Here is a 19,880-nt window from a genome sequence, read left to right on the forward strand (position 1 = left end):
CAAAGTCACTGCTGATGGTGACTGCAGCCATGAAATTAAGAGACGCTTACTCCTTGGAAGGAAAGTTATGACCAACCTAGACAGCATATTAAAAAGCAGAGACAGTACTTTGTCAACAAAGGTCCATCTAGTCAAGGCTATGGTTTTTTCAGTAGTCATGTATGGATGTGAGTGTTGGACTATAAGAAAGCTGAGCACCAAAGAATTGATGCTTTTGAACTGTGGTGTTGGAGAAGACTCTTGAGAGTCTCTTGGACCGCAAGGAGATCCAACCAGTCCATCCTAAAGGAGATCAGTCTGAGTGTTCATTGGAAGGACTGATATTGAAGCTGAAACTCCAATACTTTGGCCACCTCATGCAAAGAGCTGACTCATTTGAAAAGACCCTGATGCTGGGAAAGATTGAGGGCAGGAGGAGAAGGGGACAACAGGATGAGATGGTTGGATGGCATCACCGACTCAATGGACATGAGTTTGTGTAAACCCCGGGAGTTTGTGATGGACAGGGAGACCTGGCGTGCTGCGGTCTATGGGGTCATAAAGAGTAGGACACGACTGAGCAACTGAACTGAACTGATTTTCATTTTTATTTAGTTCGAAATATTTTCAACTTCTCTTGAGATTTCTCATGTGTCCTTTGTATCATTTACAAGTGTATTGTTTCATCTCCAAATATTTTGTAATGTTCCAGTTATTTCCTGGTAATTGATTCTCCTAGCAAAGGTTTCCTTGGTAGCCCAGTGGTAAAGAATCTGCCTGCCAATGCAGGAGACACAAGGGATGTGGGTTCAACATATGGGTTGGGAAGATCCCCTGAAGAAGGAAATGTCAACCCACCCTAGTATTCTTGCCTGGGAAATCCCATGGAGAAACGATCCTGGCAGGCTACAGTCCATGGGGTCACAAAAGAGTTGGGCAAGACTTAGCAACTAAACAACAACAGTAGATTTCTACTTTAATCACATTCTAGTCTGAGAATATAGTGTACATTATTTCAATTCTTTAAAAATTTTTAAGCTTGTTTAATGGCCTAGAATGTGATCTATCTTGGTAAATGTCCCATGTGAGCTTTAAAATAAGTATATTCTGCTGTTTTTCAATAAAGTAGTCTATAGATAGCAATTACATCCAGGTGACTGATGATGTTGCTCAGTTCAGTTCTCTTTACAGATTTCCAGCCAACTGGATCTACCAATTAGCAATAGCATGGGACTGAAGTCTCCAACTATAATAATGAGTTCATCTACTTCTCCTTGCAGTTCTATCAGTTTTTGCCTCCTGTTGTTAAGTACATAAATATCAAAGATTTCTATGTATGCTTGGAGAATTAACTTCTTTATCATTCTGTAATGTACCCCTTCATCCTTGATAGTTTTCCTTGATCTGAAATTTGCTTTGTCTAAAATTAAGATAGTTACTTGAAATTTTAACAGGGCTAGCATGGTATCTCTTTCTACATCCTTTTATTTTCAATGTATCTGTGGCTTTATATTTAAAGTGTACTTCTTGCAGAAAACCTAGTTGGGTCTGAATTTTAGCAACTCTGTCAGTTTCTGCTTTTTAATTGATGTATTTAGACCTCTCACATTAAAGGTGACTGCTGATTCAGTTAGCATCTACCATATGTATAATTGCTTTCTATTCATGGATTTTTCTTTTTTTTTACATCTTCCTCTCTTTTTCCTGTCTTTTTATAGGGTCAGTCTGGGGAGATGAACACTCAGTAGTGCCATTTGCCAGGATAGCGGTGGGGGGATGGTGGGGGGTGAGGAGGCAGGGCCGGAGGAAGTTTCTTTGTTCAGCCTTCTGCACTGATTTTTCACAGAAGGCTGTGACTACAGAGAACTGGCCACTGACAAGACAGCCTTCAGGCTGCTCCCTAATCCAATGCAGAGGAAAAACTGAGGCCCACAGCAGGGAGCCTGCCCATGGAAACCTGGGCAGCTGGGGACAGAGCCAGGCCCCAGTCCCTGAACAGGGCACACGTCTCAGTCCACACTCACCCTGGTCCCAGCAGTGGGCGCCAGCCCCACAGCAGCCATGTACGTGCTCCCAATGGTCTTGATCTTCTCTAGGTCCTTGTAAAAGTCTTTGTCCATGAGCTTTGTTTGAAACACAAAACTGTTAAATGTTACATAACATTTTAGACAAGTCACAGCAGTGTACAGCCGCCGGAAGCAAGCACAGAGCAGATAGGTGCATTCTGGAAAGCAATGTGTCTTCTTCATACGGGCACAAGACAAGTTCTGGGATTGAACTGAGAAATGCAGGCCTCAGGGCCTCTAACAAAGGCATTTAAAAGAGGCACCAAGGAAGAACCATGCAGAACACAACCCCATCCTCCAGCAGCTGACCTCACGACCACCCAGGAGGAGGACAGGCCCCAGGGAGGGAAGCAGGCACAGACTGGAGGCCTGCTGTGGACAGTGCAGAGATACCTGCCTGCCCATCCTGCAGGTGAGGCTGCCCACCTGAGCTTGGCATTCACAAGGAAGAGCACAGGTACCACCACTCACCCTCCCCATCTTAAGGCAAAGTTTCTTCCTCAAATGTCACGATCAGCTGGCATTCCCAAGGAGACAAAATACATGTCTCCCCCTGGTCCCATGCCATCCGCAGAGCACATACTACATCAGTGGACACAATTCAGGACTCTGTTGGAGGGGGCACCCCAGGACACCCAGGCCCCAGGGTGTCAGGACTGCAGGGCAGCCCTTACCTCATCAAAGTCAGCGATGATCTCATTCAGAAGGCGTAGACATTCCACCCCCATGTTGTTGCCATCCAGCTCGATGTAGAAGTCATTGAAGTTGGGGATGGATGCAAACATGACCCCCACCTGCGAGTATGACTGGTAATACAGGTCCTGGGGGGTGGGGTGGTCAAAGGTTGGGTCAGGCAATGAATGGGCAGCCAGAGCAGCATTCAGGGCTGGTACTGGGGGCAGGCCCTGGAGACCAGGTCCTGAGATGTGGCTGCCAGGATGTGCTGGGACTCCCAAGCCACACCAGGAGGGGGCTCAGAGGATCTAGGATGATGGGTGGTCATTCAGCTCACAGATGGGTGCAGAGCCCCCTCAAGGAGAGGCGGATGCACCGAGGAAGGACACACTGTTTGGGGAAACAACTGGCCCTGGATGCCCCAAGTCCCAGCAAGACAAAAAGATGAGCCCCAGATCTATTTTAGGTCAAAGCTGGTCAAGCTGAGCCTGGGGGCTTGTGCCTTTAGGGCCTAAAAACCTAGCCTGAGCCTCTTTATTCTTGAGTCCGCTTTTGTAAGCCCCGCTCTGTGCTGTCCAGGTGGTTTCAGAGTTTTACTGCAGCAGGTTGTGGCCATTAGGATGTTCAGACCAACCCAGACAGCACTGAGCACAGAGCAGGGAGTGAATAGCCAGGCAGGCGGGGTGTGGTTTTGAAGGCACCTGCTGCCCAAACTCAGCCAAGAGGGGGCCACCCAGGCCTCGAGGCAGCGTTCTGCAACCTCATGTGTGACTTACTGCAGCATCCTGCCTTCCTTGTGGGGACAGTGGATGCTATGCTCTCTCCCAGGATCAAAGGGGAGGACATGCTAATTCTGAGCACCTGTCAACCCCACGTCCCAGGAGTCTTGGATCTGGCCCTGCCCCGGAGGGTGGGCAGAGGGGCCACTGCACCTCAGGGCATGCAGGCCCTAGGCTCACCATGTTTCGAGGGTTGGACATTAGGAAGTGCTGGGCAACGTGGGCTGGCAGGAGGTTGAAGAGAATCCTCTTGTTGTCCAGCTTCACTTTCTCCATGTCATCCCGCTCCTCCTCTGCCTGGGAAGGGGGTCCTCCATTAAGTCACCCAGCCACCCATTCATGCCTCCTTCCCTCACTTGACAGCCCGCCATATGACACTCCCTTACTTGACACCCCACCATGTGACAAGTTCTCACCTGGATCAGACTCTGAACCCTCTTCCAACAGGGTCTTGACTTTGGGGTGTTCGTGTGTCTAGTTTTAGCAAGAACCCTGCTAAGTCAGTTTAACCAGAGACCCCATCCTTGACATCTGATCACCCCAGATATCTGATCAGGTTCCTCATCTCCAACCCTCCCCAGGTGATGTTAGATCACCTTGACCTACCCTCAGCATGAATCCTGTTAGGTCAGTTCAGCCAGAACATACCTCACCCCAGATGTCTCCTCTTAATAATTTTCCATCCACCATCCACCACCCTGCTCCTTGACTAAAAACCCCCACTTGCCCATGCTATATTTAAGGTGAAGCTTCATCTCTCTCCCCCACTGCAGTAGTTCCTACACCTAACACAATGCTCCTGAATAATGTCTGCCCTACCATCTTTAACAAGAGTTCTGAATCTACAACTTTAACACATTCTTCTCTGTAATCATCCAAACTAAACACCAAGTGCACTGATGGTCTATACCAGGTTCATCTCCATGGCCCCACCAAGAAGAGGAACTAAATCAACATTAGGGGCCCCGAGGATCCATGAAATTCTGGACCAGTCATCACCCAGATAAGCTGGAACTTTCAAAGGCCAGTGAGGGGCTCAGCCCCCATTTCCAGGCTGAGAAGCCCCACCATCTGCCATCCACAAACTGGAGGCCCAGGAGATCTGGTGCTGTAACTCCTGGAGGTCTGAGACATAGGAGGGCTGAGGGTGGAGATGTCCCAGATGGTGCAGTCAGGAAAGAGGGGCCCCATTTCTCTCTTCCTCCACCTTTCTGTTCTATTCAGGCCTCCTTCAATGGATGGATGAAGCTCACCCACATTAGGAAGGAAAATCTGTTCTACTGGCCCAGATTCAAATGCTAATCTTATCTAGAAATACCCTCCCAGACCAACCCAGAATAATATATGGGCAAATAACTGGACACCTCATGATCCAGCCAAGCTGACACATAAATTAACCATCATGATGTCGTCTTCCAAAACCCTCCTGTGCTGTCTCACTTGCCTTCTGGGGTGTACAGGCCCCTCTTTGGGGCACCAAGGCTCTGAGAACCACCTTCTCCTGGAGAAGCACAGAGAGGGAAAGGACCTTTCCAAAGCACACAAAGTGAGAAGAACTTAATCTCTAACTCCGGGGCAGTCTCACTTGAGGAAAAGGCCTTTTGTGAGACGTCTGCACGGACAATCATCAGCTAGGCAGGGGATCAATGCTGGTGCTTGTCTCCACAGAGAGCAGGTACACTGCAGAGGGGAAGAGTGTGGAGATTCAGAGGGGACCAGGCTCGTCAGACCACATGGGGGACAGAGGAGCCCCCACCCCACTGTCAAGAGGGTGAAACACGAGAGGAGATGGGGTCAGATGAACATCGTAAAGATGATAGCAATATCGTAAAAAGCAATGCCAGACAAAAGACAGTGGAACTGTATCTTTAACACATGGAAAAAAAAAAAAAAAAATCAAAAACCCATAATCCTAAACCCAGCAAAAGTATCTTTCAATCATGAAGGCAAAATGAAGAGTTTTTCAAACATACAAAAGCTGAAAGTATTCATCACCAACAGACTTGAGAGAACCATATGCCCTTGAGGCAGAAGGAAGATAACACCGGACAGAAACCTGGAAGTCCACAAAAAATGAAAAGTACCAGAAATCATAACTAAGTGGGTAAACAAAAAATATTCTTTTTCATTATAATCTATCTTTAAAGTAGACTTTCATGTTTATGATGGAAATAATAATATATTTGGGGAGTTATAATATATGTACAAATAAAGTCTATGATGATGTCAATGCAAAATCCCTAGGATGGAAAAAATTGAGGTATATATTGTTATTAATATTAAGGTTCTTATATGTAAGGTAGTATAACACCACTTGAAGACAGAAAATGCTAAGTATCTATTAAAATAACACAACAAACAGTTGGAGCTAATAAAAATACAGATCAAGTAGAATAATAAAAATATTTAATTAACCCAAATAGGTAGAAAAAGAGGAAAAAGAAAACAAATAGATGGGCAGGTGGGACAAATAGGAAACAGCAACATGGAAGATTAAAATACAATTGCATCAATAATCACACTAATTGTAAATTATCTGAAGACCTCAATTAAAAGGCAGAGATTTAGGAATTAGATTAAAAGGCAAGATCCAATTGTATGTTGCTTACAAGAAATCCACTTTAAATAAAAAGATACAATAAGGGGGCACTCTCCGTCCCCCTTCTGATGTCTATGTCAGAAGCTTTCTCTTCTCACTTTAATAAAATTCTGCTATACAAAAGTTCTTGAGTGATCAAGCCTGGTCCCTGGTCCCGAAGCTAAATCTTCTTATTCGGAGATCACAAATCTGACATCATTCACCATAAGCTATCTCAGGGGCTTGTCTGGGATCTTCAGGACAAAGTAAAAACACTCAGAGCTCTAGCCTCTCTGCTTTTTCAGTATGCACGTTTCTGTTTTACTTTACTAAATCTACGGTGTGTTTGTGTGAATGAATGACACGCCCTGCACGAAGCAAGTCATGAGCCCTCCTCTGCAGTTTCCCGGTGCCTCATAATGACTAAAGGCAGCCCCAAAAAGGGGAGCCTTGTCCAGAATTTATACCAACCTGCCAATGCCAAGAGTCACCCAAGGTCCCTGCTAGGGGAGAGGCCAGAGATGGGCAAAGCATGTGGACCGAACTTTCCTTTCTCAGTCACCTTTTCCTGGTCTCTTTGACCATTTCATAATTTCGTGGGGAATCAGAACTACTAACATAATCTGTTGGATCATAGATTATGTGGACTTGTGATTCATGCCGTTACTATGTACTTTTACTCAGACCCCAAACGTGGTAGTCACGGAAGCGCCTAGCCTTGCTAGGAGCCAAAAGTTACAAGAGCATGTTTGGGAGCGAAGCGGAGCTCTAGCTCCAGCAATGTCTCTCAGGCTAGAGGTCACTCTCTTCGCTGCCTGCCTCAGGGGCAAGCGATCTGACAAAGAGTCGTTGTCATGACTGTGTCTCCTATCTATGTGGATAGAAGCACTGCTGGTCACCACGAGGTTTGAGGACACAGATCAGGAGTTGCAGGATCTGGTCAAATTGGAAGTGCAATGGGCTTCTTCCTTTGGTAGCACTAGCTCTTAGTGGGCCAGAGGAGGCTTCCTGGTGGCTTTTGTCTCAACTCCTTAGATATTCCTTTTGTGGAATCTGTGGAAATGAACTGGAAGGATTGGCCCTAATAGCTCAGGAACAAAAATCACTTTTTACTTGCTAGCCAATCCTCCACCACCTCTTTTGCTATCATATATACTGGCATGGTGACACTCAGAAAGGACATCGTGGTTGCTGTTCATCCCTTTATGACTCACCGCTTCTACTTCGGTCAGGACTGTATTCAGGAATGTGCATAGGCACATCCTTCCCCTAGGAGTCCTAGCTTGGGAAACATTCTGGGAAAACTACTCTGATCCACCTCAGGTGGCATCAGAGAAAAGGGCAAATCAAACAAAGGTCTTGGTGGTATGAAACTAAATCAGCTTGGGATGCTATCTGGAATGCACCCCTGGTGCATCTCCACCCGGCCTCGGTGGTAGAACCAGGAGGAACAAGTAAAATGCCTGCGTTGGTAAGGGACAGACTAAGTCTGACCAGGGAAGAAAAGCTTTGGTGGAGAGTCTGTCTACACCCCCATCTAGAGAAGGGAAGGACACTTCCAGTTGAAAAAAGCCACAGCTGTGGATGCTGCTTTTTTCTCTCTTACAGATGGGAGCAAGCAGTTCCAGAACCACTCCTTTAAAACGTATTTTTTAAAAGCTGGGACAAGTTTGATCTCCAGAGTTTAAAAAGACATGCCTGTTCTTCTTCTGTGATATTGAATGGCCACAGTATCCTTTAGAAGACAGGGAATGCTGGCCTGTTGAAAGGTCTCTTAATTATGATACTATTTTATAACGAGACCAGTTCCGTAGAAAACAAGAGAAATGGGTAGAACTGCCATAGTGTTGCTCTTTATCTCTGCAAGACATGCCAGACCTATGTCCTAAGAGTGCAGATTTGGGTGTGAAACCTTCAGCTCCCTCCTGTCCTCTTACTTTGCCCCTGTATCTGGGGCTCCCAACTGAACAGGCTGAGCATCAAAGGCTCCCTTTCAGGAGGGGTTTCCTCAGTCTCAACAGAAATTCAAACCATACCAATTGTGGCCCAGACTTTCTAGAGGATCCAGAAAAGTTCACAGAAGCCTTTATAGGGCTAACTTTGTGACCTTACTTGGAGAGATGTAATGTATGTCTTGGGACAGACAGGCTAACTCCTGACTCGAGAACTCGAGTTTTGGGGGAAGCTACTACTTTTGGAGATGAATGGCTTGAACGTAAGACAAGGGAAAATAAGGATCATGAAATAGCCCTCCTTCCTACTGGGAGCCAAGCAGTTCCCATAACAGAGCTGCTTTGCTGGATGTATTCTTGAAGGACTCAAGCGAGCACAAGCTAAGACTTTAGACTATGCTAAGTTGACTGACAGAACAGGGAGAGAAGGAAACTCCTGATAAACTCCTACTAAATTCCTAGACAGACCACGGGAGGCTCTCCGCAAGTTTACTGACGTTGATCCTAAAAGCACAGAGGGAGAAATGGTCTTAGAAGATAAATTTCTCTCTCACTAAGCTCCAGACATCTGCTGTAAGTTACAAAAACGGCGTTCGAAACAAATCAGTCTTTAGGAAAACTGTTGTAGCTGGCTCAGGCAGTATATTATGGCAGAGAATATGAGGAGGAAAATAGCAGGCAAAAAAGAACCAGGCAATAGACTGAAGCCCCAACGGTGGCAGTTAGACCTGCTCTGAAACAGGCTGAGGAAAAATTCCCAGAGGGACCCAGGTGAAAAGGGAGGGGTATCTCAAGTGGGATTGCCATCAGGCATCTAAGCCACCCCCAGCTCCATGTCCTGTCTGCAAAGGACCATACTGGAGAAGAGACTGCCCTCCGAGGTGTAGGCCCCAGAGGTTAGGCTCTCAGGACAATCAGGACCAAAGGTGCCCAGGGGTCCCCACACAAGCTCCCATCCTAATGATACCTGAGGAACCCCGGGTTTTAACAATTGTGGAGGGTCAATCAGTCAATTTTCTTTTGGACACTGGGGCAACTTTCTTTGTGCTCACTGAAGCCCCTGGCCCACTTTCCTCCTGACCCACTACCATAATGGGACTGTCTGGACGAGTCAAATGTTATTTTTTCAGTCATCCTTTAAGCTGCAGCTTGGACTCTGTACTATTTTCTCGAGTTTCTGATCGTGCCAGAATCTCCCTCACTCCTTCTGGTGAGGGATATATTGAACAAGGTCCAAGCCTCCGTTTTCATAAATATGAAGTCTGCTTTCTCTCCCATTAATTGAACAAAATGCAAATCCTAGAGTGTGGGCTGATGGAAAAACTATGGGTTGAGCACAAAATGCTGTTCCTATCACTGTCAAGCTCAATGACCCTCACCTACTTTCACATCAAAAGCAGTATTCACTAAAGCCCGAGGTTAATGAATGGGCAAAATCTTACTGTACTGACTTCTCATGATGTAAGTGGGATCTTAAACTCTAAAGTTCAGAGTGACAATGGCTCTGTCTTTAAAGCTGCTGTAACTCAATTGGTGTCAAATGTTCTAGGAATTGAATATCACTTACACTGTTTCTGGAGACCCCCATCTTCAGAAAAAGTTGAAAAGGCTAATGACATTATTAAAAGACACCCATGTAAGCTAACTCAAGAAACACAAGACAGTTGGCTTAAAGTCCTACCTGTAGCTTTAATGAGGGCTCAAACTGCCCCTAAGAAGAAGGGACTGTCTCTATGACAGACTGTTTTTTCACACCGATATTGTCATAGATCCTAAAGCCTTAGATTTGACTCAGCTTTCAGCTTTTCAACCTCATCATCAATTGAAGGCTTCCCATGGTGAGTTACTCCACTTCAAAGAAAGGAGTTTCTTCAAGTCTGCGAATACCTCCACCACCAACAACCATATGTGATGCCTCTTCTTGATCTGATGACATCTAACAATCCTAATCATGAGAAACGCTGGGCTGGAAGAAGCACAAGCTGGAATCAAGATTGCCGGGAGAAATATCAAGAACCTCAGATATGCAAATGACACCACCCTTATGGCAGAAAGTGAAGAGGAACTAAAAAGCCTCTTAACGAAAGTGAAAATGGAGAGTGAAAAAGTTGGCTTAAAGCTCAACATTCAGAGAACGAAGATCATGACATCTGGTCCCATCACTTCATGGGAAATAGATGGGGAAACAGTGGAAATAGTGTCAGACTTTATTTTTTAGGGCTCCAAAATCAATGCAGATGGTGACTGCAGCCATGAAATTAAAAGACGCTTACTCCTTTGAAGAAAAGTTATGTCCAACCTAGATAGCATATTGAAAAGCAGAGACATTGTTTTGCCAACGAAGGTCCGTCTAGTCAAGGCTATGGTTTTTCCAGTGGTCATGTATGGATGTGAGAGTTGGACTGTGAAGAAGGCTGAGCGCCGAAGAATTGATGCTTTTGAACTGTGGTGTTGGAGAAGACTCTTGAGAGTCCCTTGGACTGCAAGGAGATCCAACCAGTCCATTCTGAAGGAGATCAGTCCTGGGTGCTCTTTGGAAGGAATGATGCGAAAGCTGAAACTCCAGTACTTTGGCCACCTGATGTGAAGAGTTGACTCATTGGAAAAGACCCTGATGCTGGGAGGGATTGGGGGCAGGAGGAGAAGGGGATAACAGAGGATGAGATGGCTGGATGGCATCACTGAGTCGATGGACATGAGTCTAAGTGAACTCCGGGAGTTGGTGATGAACAGGGAGGCTTGGCATGCTGCGATTCATGGGGTCGCAAAAAGTTGGACACAATTGAGCGACTGAACTGAACTGAACTGGACAATCCTAAGATGGACTGGTATAACATATTGTACCTTAAATATAGACACAATGTGACTTTTAATTTTGACTCGGTTTTAACTTGGTTTAATGACTATTTTGCCTTACATCTGTAAGTGTAAAATGGGGTTTCTTCCTAACCATCTAAAAGATTTTAAGTTATAATAAGTTGTCCAGGCTCCTATGAGTGCCACAGCTTCCTCCAACTATTACTTGGGGCCCCTGGATGAGAGACTACATATGAGGGTTAGGAGAATATGTTGCCTCAACAATTTAGGGACCATGCCCTTCAATAGCAGGAAGTAGTTATGAAATGAACACGATGCCCCTTTCCCTAGGCAACACAAGTGTCCTAAAAGAAAAGGGGGGAATGAGAGGGTAACAGGCAGAAAAGCCAGGGGTCTCCAAATGGAGGAAATAGGCTGCAAGTGTTAGACATTTTTTATCTCTCCCTTAAGCAGCAGGAGGAAAAAAAACTTCAAGTGTCAGACTTTTTTCTATTAAAATTCTGTGTTGCCATGATGACACCTGGTTCCACCTGAACTTACCTTTTCTTGAACCTTGGGCTAATCAATGCATTTTTCTTATGGAAATGTTTTTCTTAATCTACATTAATAGATTTGTGTACTTGCTTTGTATTTGCAAAATCTATGTATTTGCTTTGGAATTTGCCTTTCTTCAAAATGATTCCACCTAAGACTAACTTTTGGCTCAACAAACAAGTATTCATATGAATTGTTTTATGGCTGGGGGATGATACACCTCATGCCATCCTATCTCAAAAATGCATATTGTGGGAGAGGGGACTGGTAAAACTCCGTCAGCCTTGAGGTGTCTCTCTTATCTGATTAATAGCTTCTAACAGCCATAAAACATCTGGCTAAAGACTAGCAGGAGGGTACTCTCTGACCCTCTTCTGATGTCTATGTCAGAAGCTTTCTCTGTCCCTTTTTACACTTTAATAAAACTCTGCTATACCAAAAAAAAAAAAAAATACAATAAGGTTACAAGTAAAATGAGGAGAAAGACTTAACAAGAGAGCTGGATTACCTATATTAATATTAGACAAAACAGACTGCTGAGTGAAGCGCATTACTTAGGAAAAGGTCTCTTTTTTTTAAGGTTCAGTATTTATTTAGAGTTTTTGTTTTAGCCTGAAAATATGTTGAACTGTAGTGTTGGAGAAGACTCCTGAGAGTCCCTTGGACTGCAAGGAGATCAAACCAGTCAATCCTAAAGGAAATCAGACATGAATATTCATTGGAAGAACTGATGCTGAAGCTGAAGCACCAATACTTTGGCCACCTGATGCAAAGCACTGACTCTTTATAAAGAAAAGACCCTGAAGCTGGGAAAGATTGAAGGCAGGAGAAGGGGACAACAGAGGATGAGATGGTTGGATGGCATCACCAACTCAATGGACATGAATTTGAGCAAGCTCCAGGAGCCGGTGATGGACAGGGAAGACTGGTGTGCTGCAGTCCATGAGGTCACAAAGAGTCGGACAAGACTGAGCGACTGAACTGAACTGAAGATATATGAAAGGGTCTTTTTTGATAAGAGGGACAAAGGTTTCAATTTATCAAGAGGACATAATCCTAAACATTTATGCATGTAATAACAGGTCATCAAACCACATAAAACAAAAACTGATAGAACTTTAAGAAGTTAGAGAGAGTGCTGTTGGAATCTCTGTCTATAGGTATAGCTGGATATTCCCAACACCACTGTCTCTAAACTTGACAGAATGACTAGAGAGAAAATCAGTAAGGGTACAGAAGACCTGAAGGACGCTGTCAGCAACCTGATTTAACTGACATTTATAAAACACCATCCAACAGCCATAGAACCTCTCCCTGGCTAATTCCTCCAAAATCTCTAGGTATTCTCTCTAGAGGCTGATGTCACTGACTTGAGGGCTGGGTGAGGCTATGGGCTGTTTTATCAATACAATGGCACTTCTATCACTGTTCTGGAATCATCTATGACTGACACATTTATTCCTTTATCAGCCTCTGGGCATTCAGAGCAGGGTTATGAATGCTCACACTCATGTAGTGTCCCCATACAAGGAGGCCTGGTGTAGACCAGGCGCTCAATAAGCAGCTACTGGATGGAGCCAGGCAGGACACCAGGTGCAGAGAGAGGGCCACCCCAGGCTGTCTGTGCACTTCCCAACATGGTGACAGGTCTGATTTCCCTTGAGTGGGGGACATTCCTGGACTCAGAGCCCAAGGTTCAGCACCAGTGTTTGATTCTGCGGGCATTTCCTTGGCACTGTGTTTCAGAACACAGCCATGATACACCCAGAAGCACTGTCCTCAGTGAGGGATGTTCTCAACCCAAGTCCCAGTGGTGACACCAGGGGCCAAGAACAGAGAACAGGATGAACAACACACATGGCATTTCAGATGTGAAATAAGGGTCATGAACCAGGTAGCATGAACTTCCTATAATCCCAAGGACCAGGTTACTGTCCCACCTGTGGAGAAAGGAGGCCTGGGAAGGGAAGTGACTGAAGGAGGAGGTGCAGCTGGCCTCAGCTCAGCCCAACGACCAAAAGCTCCATGTCTGAGCCAGCCCCTGCTCTGAGTGCTGAGAACAGCAGCTGCACAAATGGAAATTACCCTCAGAATAGGTATTCATTGTAGATAAATTGTTTTATTATAATTGTCATCATGATTACCCACTGAGTTCAAAGAAAAAAAATCACTGGAGCAAAAGCATTCTGATAGTTACAAATTAAGAGTTTGAGAAGTCATCAGGAAGGAAAAGCCCATCTGTTTGTTTAGGTTTATAGAACCAATTGGGTCTCAATAAATAATTAACCAATGAGTCTTTGGTCTGGCAGTTTTGCAAGAGTTTGAGGCGCTCTGATACGTGCATGACAGACTTAAATATCCACAGGGCAAATGGGCAAAGTCTAGAAATGGTTTTGTTTTGTTGTTTACAGGGAAGTGGGGCGTTTCACGTTACACATTCTTAGAAAAATATGTCAGTGTGTTCCATACAGGCAAGCCTTCCCTCCATGACACAAAGGTTCTCTCTTACACGGTGGGTCTGGGTGTACAAGGGGTATTGCTGAAGGAGAATCTCAGGAGAGGGTCAACCACTGGACTTAATAACATTTAAAGGGACACCAGAGATTTCCTTGGAGGTTCAGTGGTAGACCTCCCCTTCTAACACAGGGGGTGCACGTTCAATCCGTGGTCCAGGAACTAAGATCCCACATGCTATGCAGTCAAAATACTAAAACATAAAACAGAAACAATACTGTAACAAATTCTGTAAAGACTTTAAAAATGGTCCACATCAAAAAAAAAAAAAATCTTAAAAAATAAAGGGACACCAATGCCTAGAATGGCCCTTGCTAACCCATTTGAGAGAAACTGCTTGCCCTAGGTGAGGGAGTCCCCAGTTGGGAGAGCCAACAGCAAGGGCCTCAATCCCACTGAGAGTGAGATCCAGAGCAAGCATCTAGTCAGTGAGTGGGAACCATCTCACACACCCCCAGGCCGATCCAGCGCTTCCCGGCTCATCCTAAGTCCGTTCTTCTCTAGCTCCGAGTGTCTATTCCTAACTGAAAGACCTTAAACCAGAGGGGCCAGCTGATGGCGGGGAAGACACATCTCAGAGACCAGCCAGTCTGGTCAGCCTGGAGAGCCAGCCAGAGCCAGACAAGACCAAGTTCAGCAGTGCAGTCTACTACAGAGAGGCTGTCCTCCATTACCTGGCAAGGTTTTGGCAAGCTGCAGTGGCCTGATGGCCTTTCCAGGAATGGTGTGCACTGCTCTCTTCCCCTGACATCTGCACTGACCCAGGGCCAGCCCAGAGGACTCTACCTACCGGTCCCCTCACAGTTTCTGGTTGGACTCTGCCGCTGGAAGCACAGGCAGGAGCTGGGAGGGAGGGAGCAGACTGTGATGAGGTCCCTCCCAGCACGGTCACTGCAGGCTGGCCATGTCCCTTGGATGAAGGTGGTGAGTCCTGTCTGGTGGCCCGCCTTGTCCTGGCTCTGGGGACCACTCCTTCGCCCCCGAGGTCTGGGATGAGGACACTCTACTGTGCGGCCCTGGCCACTGTACCAGTCTAGGGTTGCCCTACCCTGACCCACCTTTCAGATAGTCCAGTGCCATCAGCTCTCTTGACATTGTCAGTCAGAAATGTGCCCTCTGCCCTCTGCCCAGACTGAGTGATATGTGCCTGAGACCACACCCACCTCCATCTTAGCCCCTTTTCCAATGGTCAACCCTGTCCAGGCTCCACCCAACCACTTCAGAAGTGCCCTTCTGGTGGCCCCTGTGATGGTGGAGTCTCCCCCAGGGTGCCTCCCCAGGCCCCCTGCTCCATCGCACTCCACCACCAGGCCACCTTCCAGAGTCAGGGATGGGACCCTGCCACCCTGGCTGCCCACAGAGAAGGTGGAGTTCTGGATGGCCTCCCCACCACCCCGCCCCCATGAGGTCTCTATGAAGGTCCCCCTCCTGTCACACGCCTTGTCTCCTTTCCTCCACACCAGCCCCTCCCACCCTCCCATGACCAACTCTCAAGCATCCAAGAGGCCCAGAGAAGCCCAGGCACTTCCGGAAGCCTGGCTGGGTATCACATGGACATGCCTGGGAGTGGCGGCCTGGCTTTGGCACTTGTGAAGGCAGTAGCCGGAGCCCCTCGAGGAGGAGTGCAAGCCAGAATCGGGTGCACCACTTGCATGCCCTCACCACCACCACCCCTGCCACGCTGCCTAAGAACTGGGGCCAATTCTGTACAGACAGCCCATGTGGGAATTTCTGCCCATGGAGAGGGAATGCGGGGTTCAGATCTCAGCAGCTCCCTGCCCACCTGGAATCCAGAAGCCAGGTATGGAGTGAAGACAGGGCTGGGCCACAGCCCCTTAGAATCAGAGAATTAGGGGGTCTCTCCCTCCAAGGCCTGGTTCAGGGCTCCCACTGGCCACACACAGGGAGTTAGTCTGTCCAGAACAGGCACTGACTTAAAAGTACACACAGGCTGAAGAGTGGAAGAAGCAGGCTAATCCATGGAGGCAGAGAGCAGACGGTGGCTCAGGGCTGGGGGTGGTTAGAAATGGGGAGTGACTGCTGATGGTTACAGGAGTCCCCTGGGGGGCACAAAACTGTACTAAAATTGACTGTGGTGACGGCTGCACAATTGTGTGAATATATTGAAAACTACTGAATTGTATACTTTGTACAGTGAGTGAATCTTGTGGGAAGTGAATTACAACTCAGTAAAGCTGCTACATAAAAAGGAATAAATAACCAAGTTTTTCACCTAGTATATCTATGTGTGCACAGATATACATACATACAGAATACACGTGCACACACACACATTTTCTTTCGTTTGCCCCGAGTAATGGAGTAATTCCTCATGATCTTGAAGATATAACCTGGCCTGATGTGCAGACAGAAACCTGCTTAACTAGCATCTTATCTTTTCCAGGTTAACTAAAGGGTAGACAATAGTTTCATCAGAGTGGTCACTACCTTCTGCCCCCATCACAGGCAGCCTACCCCTCCGTCCGCCACCCCTCCTTCCCATAGTGAGAACACTCCGCAGCGGCTGTCCTGAGGGAGTCCACGGAAACTTACGGCCTGTCAGATGCCGGGAGCAGGGTGTCTGCACCCACTATGTGCCAGGGCCCCAGCCAAGCCCATTGGGAAGGAAACTGTAATTATCCCTCAGTGCAATGGCTAATTGTATGTGTCAACTTGATGGGCCACAGAGCACCCAGATGGCTGGTGAGCATCATTTCTGGTGTGTCTGTGTAAGGACACATAAGAGAGATTAGCTCTGAGAGGCTGGACCATGGGAAGATGCTCTCTACTCCAGCCAAGGCGGTGGGCATCACCCAGTCCTTCTGAATAGAAGGAAAAGGCAGAGAAGGGGCAACTCCACTCTTGGCCTGAGCTGGGCGTCTGTCTTCACTACCCTCAAACACCAGTGCTCCTATTCTCTCACAGCAAGTGCTGATGGACAGAGAGGCCTGGCGTGCTGCGGTTCATGGGGTCGCAAAGAGTCGGACATGACTGAGCGACTGAACTGAACTGAACTGAACTGAAGTGGCACTTGGTTCTAGGACTTCTCAGCCTCCGTAACTCGCAGGCCAGTCCCTGGAATAAACCTCCTCTCTGTAGAACCCAACCAACACACTTCCACATAGGATTTGAATCATCACCCCATCGGACTGAGGACCAGGGAAGAGAGTCACAAAGACCCCAGGGGGAGTTGTGGGGGTTGGGATGAAGACCACCTAACTCCAGGCCCACCCGACACAGCTGACCAGGGCCTCAGTCACTGACCACCCACCTCCTGCCTATTCTACCACAGGATGTGGACAGGAGTCATACATCTTCCTGAAGAAAGGATGTGGGCAGGCAGCACAGGAGGAGCCTGGGCCCCCAGTAGGCATGTCTGAGCCTGTCCCTCTGCACAGAACATGGGGCGACAGCAGGGTGCACCCAGCCACCTGTGCACCCACAGCCACCACCTTCTCTCTGTGGCCCTCTGGGCCGCACCTGTTTGGGGTCCAGTGATGGATGCCCCTGTGCTGCAGCTCTGGGCTGGACCCCTGGCTACACTCTGGTTCCTGGTATGCAGACGCTCCCACCCACCTCAGACCTGCCGGGACCCCTGGACATTCCAGTTCTAGCCCTGGGCATGTTAATCTATATCTGATCCCCATCTGTGATCCCACCTCCCAGGCAGGGCTGCTGTAGGGATTGAACAGAGTGAATTCCCTCTGACAGAAAAGGGCTGCTTCTTCATGTGTCAAAATGACAAGACCCTCCTGCAGCCTCGGTTCCACTGCACACCTGCCTCCCCACTTTCAGTCAAGGAAACAAGGGGAGGCAATCTGTTCAGAGCCAAGAAGTGAGCAAGTTGCATCAATGGGGTCTGAACTCTGGACTAGAAAGAAGGCCTCAGTTCCCAGGGCCAGGGACACAGAGCAGGTGACAAGGAGTGGGTGTAGAGGAGCAAGTGACAAGGACGCATGGAGAGGATGACAGGGACACAGAGTGGGCAAGGAGGGGGATGCAGAGACACACCACACCACATGTGACCTGGGCTGAGCTGAGCCCCTATGCACTGGCTCCGGGCAGGCGAGCAGGGTGAACTCTGGGGGTCACCACCTGTCACCGGCCTCAGGGCCTAGGCCAAACCCCAGGTCTGCCATTCCTCCATCTCCCCCAGGCCTCTAGTGTCAGAATTCCCCCGTGTGCACTGTAAAAATATGGGTTCCTGGCCCCCAGAGCAGACCTACTCAATCTGGAATAGGCCATGTGAGATGAGACAACCTCAGGGGTTTCCCAGGACCCTGATGAGACCCGCGGTCATGTCTAGCCTACTGAGGCTGAATCCCTCTGCCAGAACGCCTGTGGGGACAGGAAGCTCATGGCCAGCAAAACAGCCAACCTCTGACCATCAGACAGGGTTCATTAGACTGTCCCCCTCCTGCCTTCCTGCCATCTTGCTCCTTGGCCCCACCACAGCCTCCTCCACCCAACAGTGATGCCCACATGGCCACTGGCATCCAGCCAGGAGCCCCCACCTGAAACTCCTCCCAAGGGATCCCCTGATCACCACCCCCCACAGGAAGCAGAGGGTCTCCTCTTGCCTGGGCCGCCCAGAGGTAGTCCAGCCGCAGCTTGACATCCACCTGCCGGGCGTGCAGGGCCAGCGTGCACGAGAATAGCAGGATGGCCACGATCGGCTCGAAGCTGCGCCCTGAGATGGCACCGGCCCTGGGGGAAGAGAAGGAAGGAAGCCAATCTCAGTGCCGAGAACACGAGGCCCATCCCCAGGGGGCTCTCAGATGCGACACCCCCAGGGGTGCCCAGGAATGACCCAGGCTGAGAGCCTCGTCCACAGAGAAACCCAGGAACTCACTAGTGTACGGGCCCAGGTGAAGACAGGGAGCAACCCCAGCTCAACGAGTTTCTAGTCAGCAGACTGGAACACAGGGCCCCAGGCAGACGCTGGCAACGCCTGGCCAGCGGCTCTGGCGGGAGCAGCGTACCTACCCCATGGCCTTCGTGTACCCGCTGAGCTCCAGGACGAGGATGTAGGAGGTGGTGAGCACGGCGAGCAGGATCATTTTTGGCAAGGAGGAGACCCGCAGGAATATGGCCAGCGGGAGGGTGCCCACGAGGCCGCACAACAGGGCGTGGGGCGCAGACTCGCAGGGCGGCACAGGCAGCACTGGGTCCCGGCCCCCAGAAGACAGGACCACCAGGGACCCGTTGGGACTGGAGCTCCAGGACCAAGGCAGGCAGCCCACCTGGAGGAGGATGGAGGGACCAGGAGCGTGGGAGGGACCCCACTCAGGACACAGGGCGCACCCTCCTCCTAGCCCGCTATGGCCTCCGGCTCCAACCCACTCCCCTGGTGCCAACAGCCCAGTTTCAGACACTCCTGCCTGCTCATGGCCCTTCTGGGCTCCTCACTACTAAAGGGAGAGCCCCAGGATCTGGGCCAGGGGGACACAAGGCCCCTACCATCCTCCCAAACCACTCAACTCCATTCTGTTCCTCCCCATACCACCTCCTCCTGTTTCTCTGCCTCAGCTTCGTCCTCTGCACACAATGAAAGGCAGAGTCCCCAGTTACCAGGAGGACGTCACACTTCCTCCACTGGGAGATGTTGCCTTTCCCCCGCTTCCTTGGGCACCCCAGGATGATCTCTGACCCCTCTTGTTTCACAGGACGTCCAGGGTGGTCCCTGCAGGGGAGCCCCCATCCCTGCACCCACCAGAGATGCTCACCACACAGCCTTGGGCCACAGAGTAGATTAAGACCACGATGAAGATGCACAAGACGGTGCGGATCTGGATGGTCAGGCACCCTGGAAAACACTGAATGACAAAATGCTACTTTAAAACCTGCTTCTTATCGCAAAGCCAATCATGTCCACAGTAAATTAATCATGATACACAACATCCGCACCATCTGTATGTGGCTAGATTCTCACCCACTATTCATCCTCCACACACATTTCTTGGCTGTTTTCATATAATTCATCTCC

At 48.5% G+C, this 19,880-nt stretch overlaps 1 protein-coding gene across 1 annotated transcript in view; it reads right to left on the reverse strand.

Annotated features, from left to right (window-relative positions):
* ADCY1 (adenylate cyclase 1 (brain)) overlaps nt 1-19,880 on the reverse strand; it is a 144,349-nt gene that overhangs the window by 10,957 nt on the left and 113,512 nt on the right. The window contains exons 20-25 of the mRNA XM_010829109.1: nt 19,621-19,710; nt 18,881-19,137; nt 18,475-18,601; nt 3,680-3,796; nt 2,720-2,866; nt 2,004-2,102 (exon numbers count right to left, since the gene is read on the reverse strand). Of these exons, the coding sequence (XP_010827411.1) occupies nt 2,004-2,102; nt 2,720-2,866; nt 3,680-3,796; nt 18,475-18,601; nt 18,881-19,137; nt 19,621-19,710 (837 nt within the window). The remainder of the gene's footprint in view (nt 1-2,003; nt 2,103-2,719; nt 2,867-3,679; nt 3,797-18,474; nt 18,602-18,880; nt 19,138-19,620; nt 19,711-19,880) is intronic.

The sequence above is a fragment of the Bison bison genome, unplaced genomic scaffold, assembly GCF_000754665.1.
Source record: "Bison bison bison isolate TAMUID 2011002044 unplaced genomic scaffold, Bison_UMD1.0 scf7180017864499, whole genome shotgun sequence".
Lineage (NCBI taxonomy): Eukaryota > Metazoa > Chordata > Mammalia > Artiodactyla > Bovidae > Bison > Bison bison.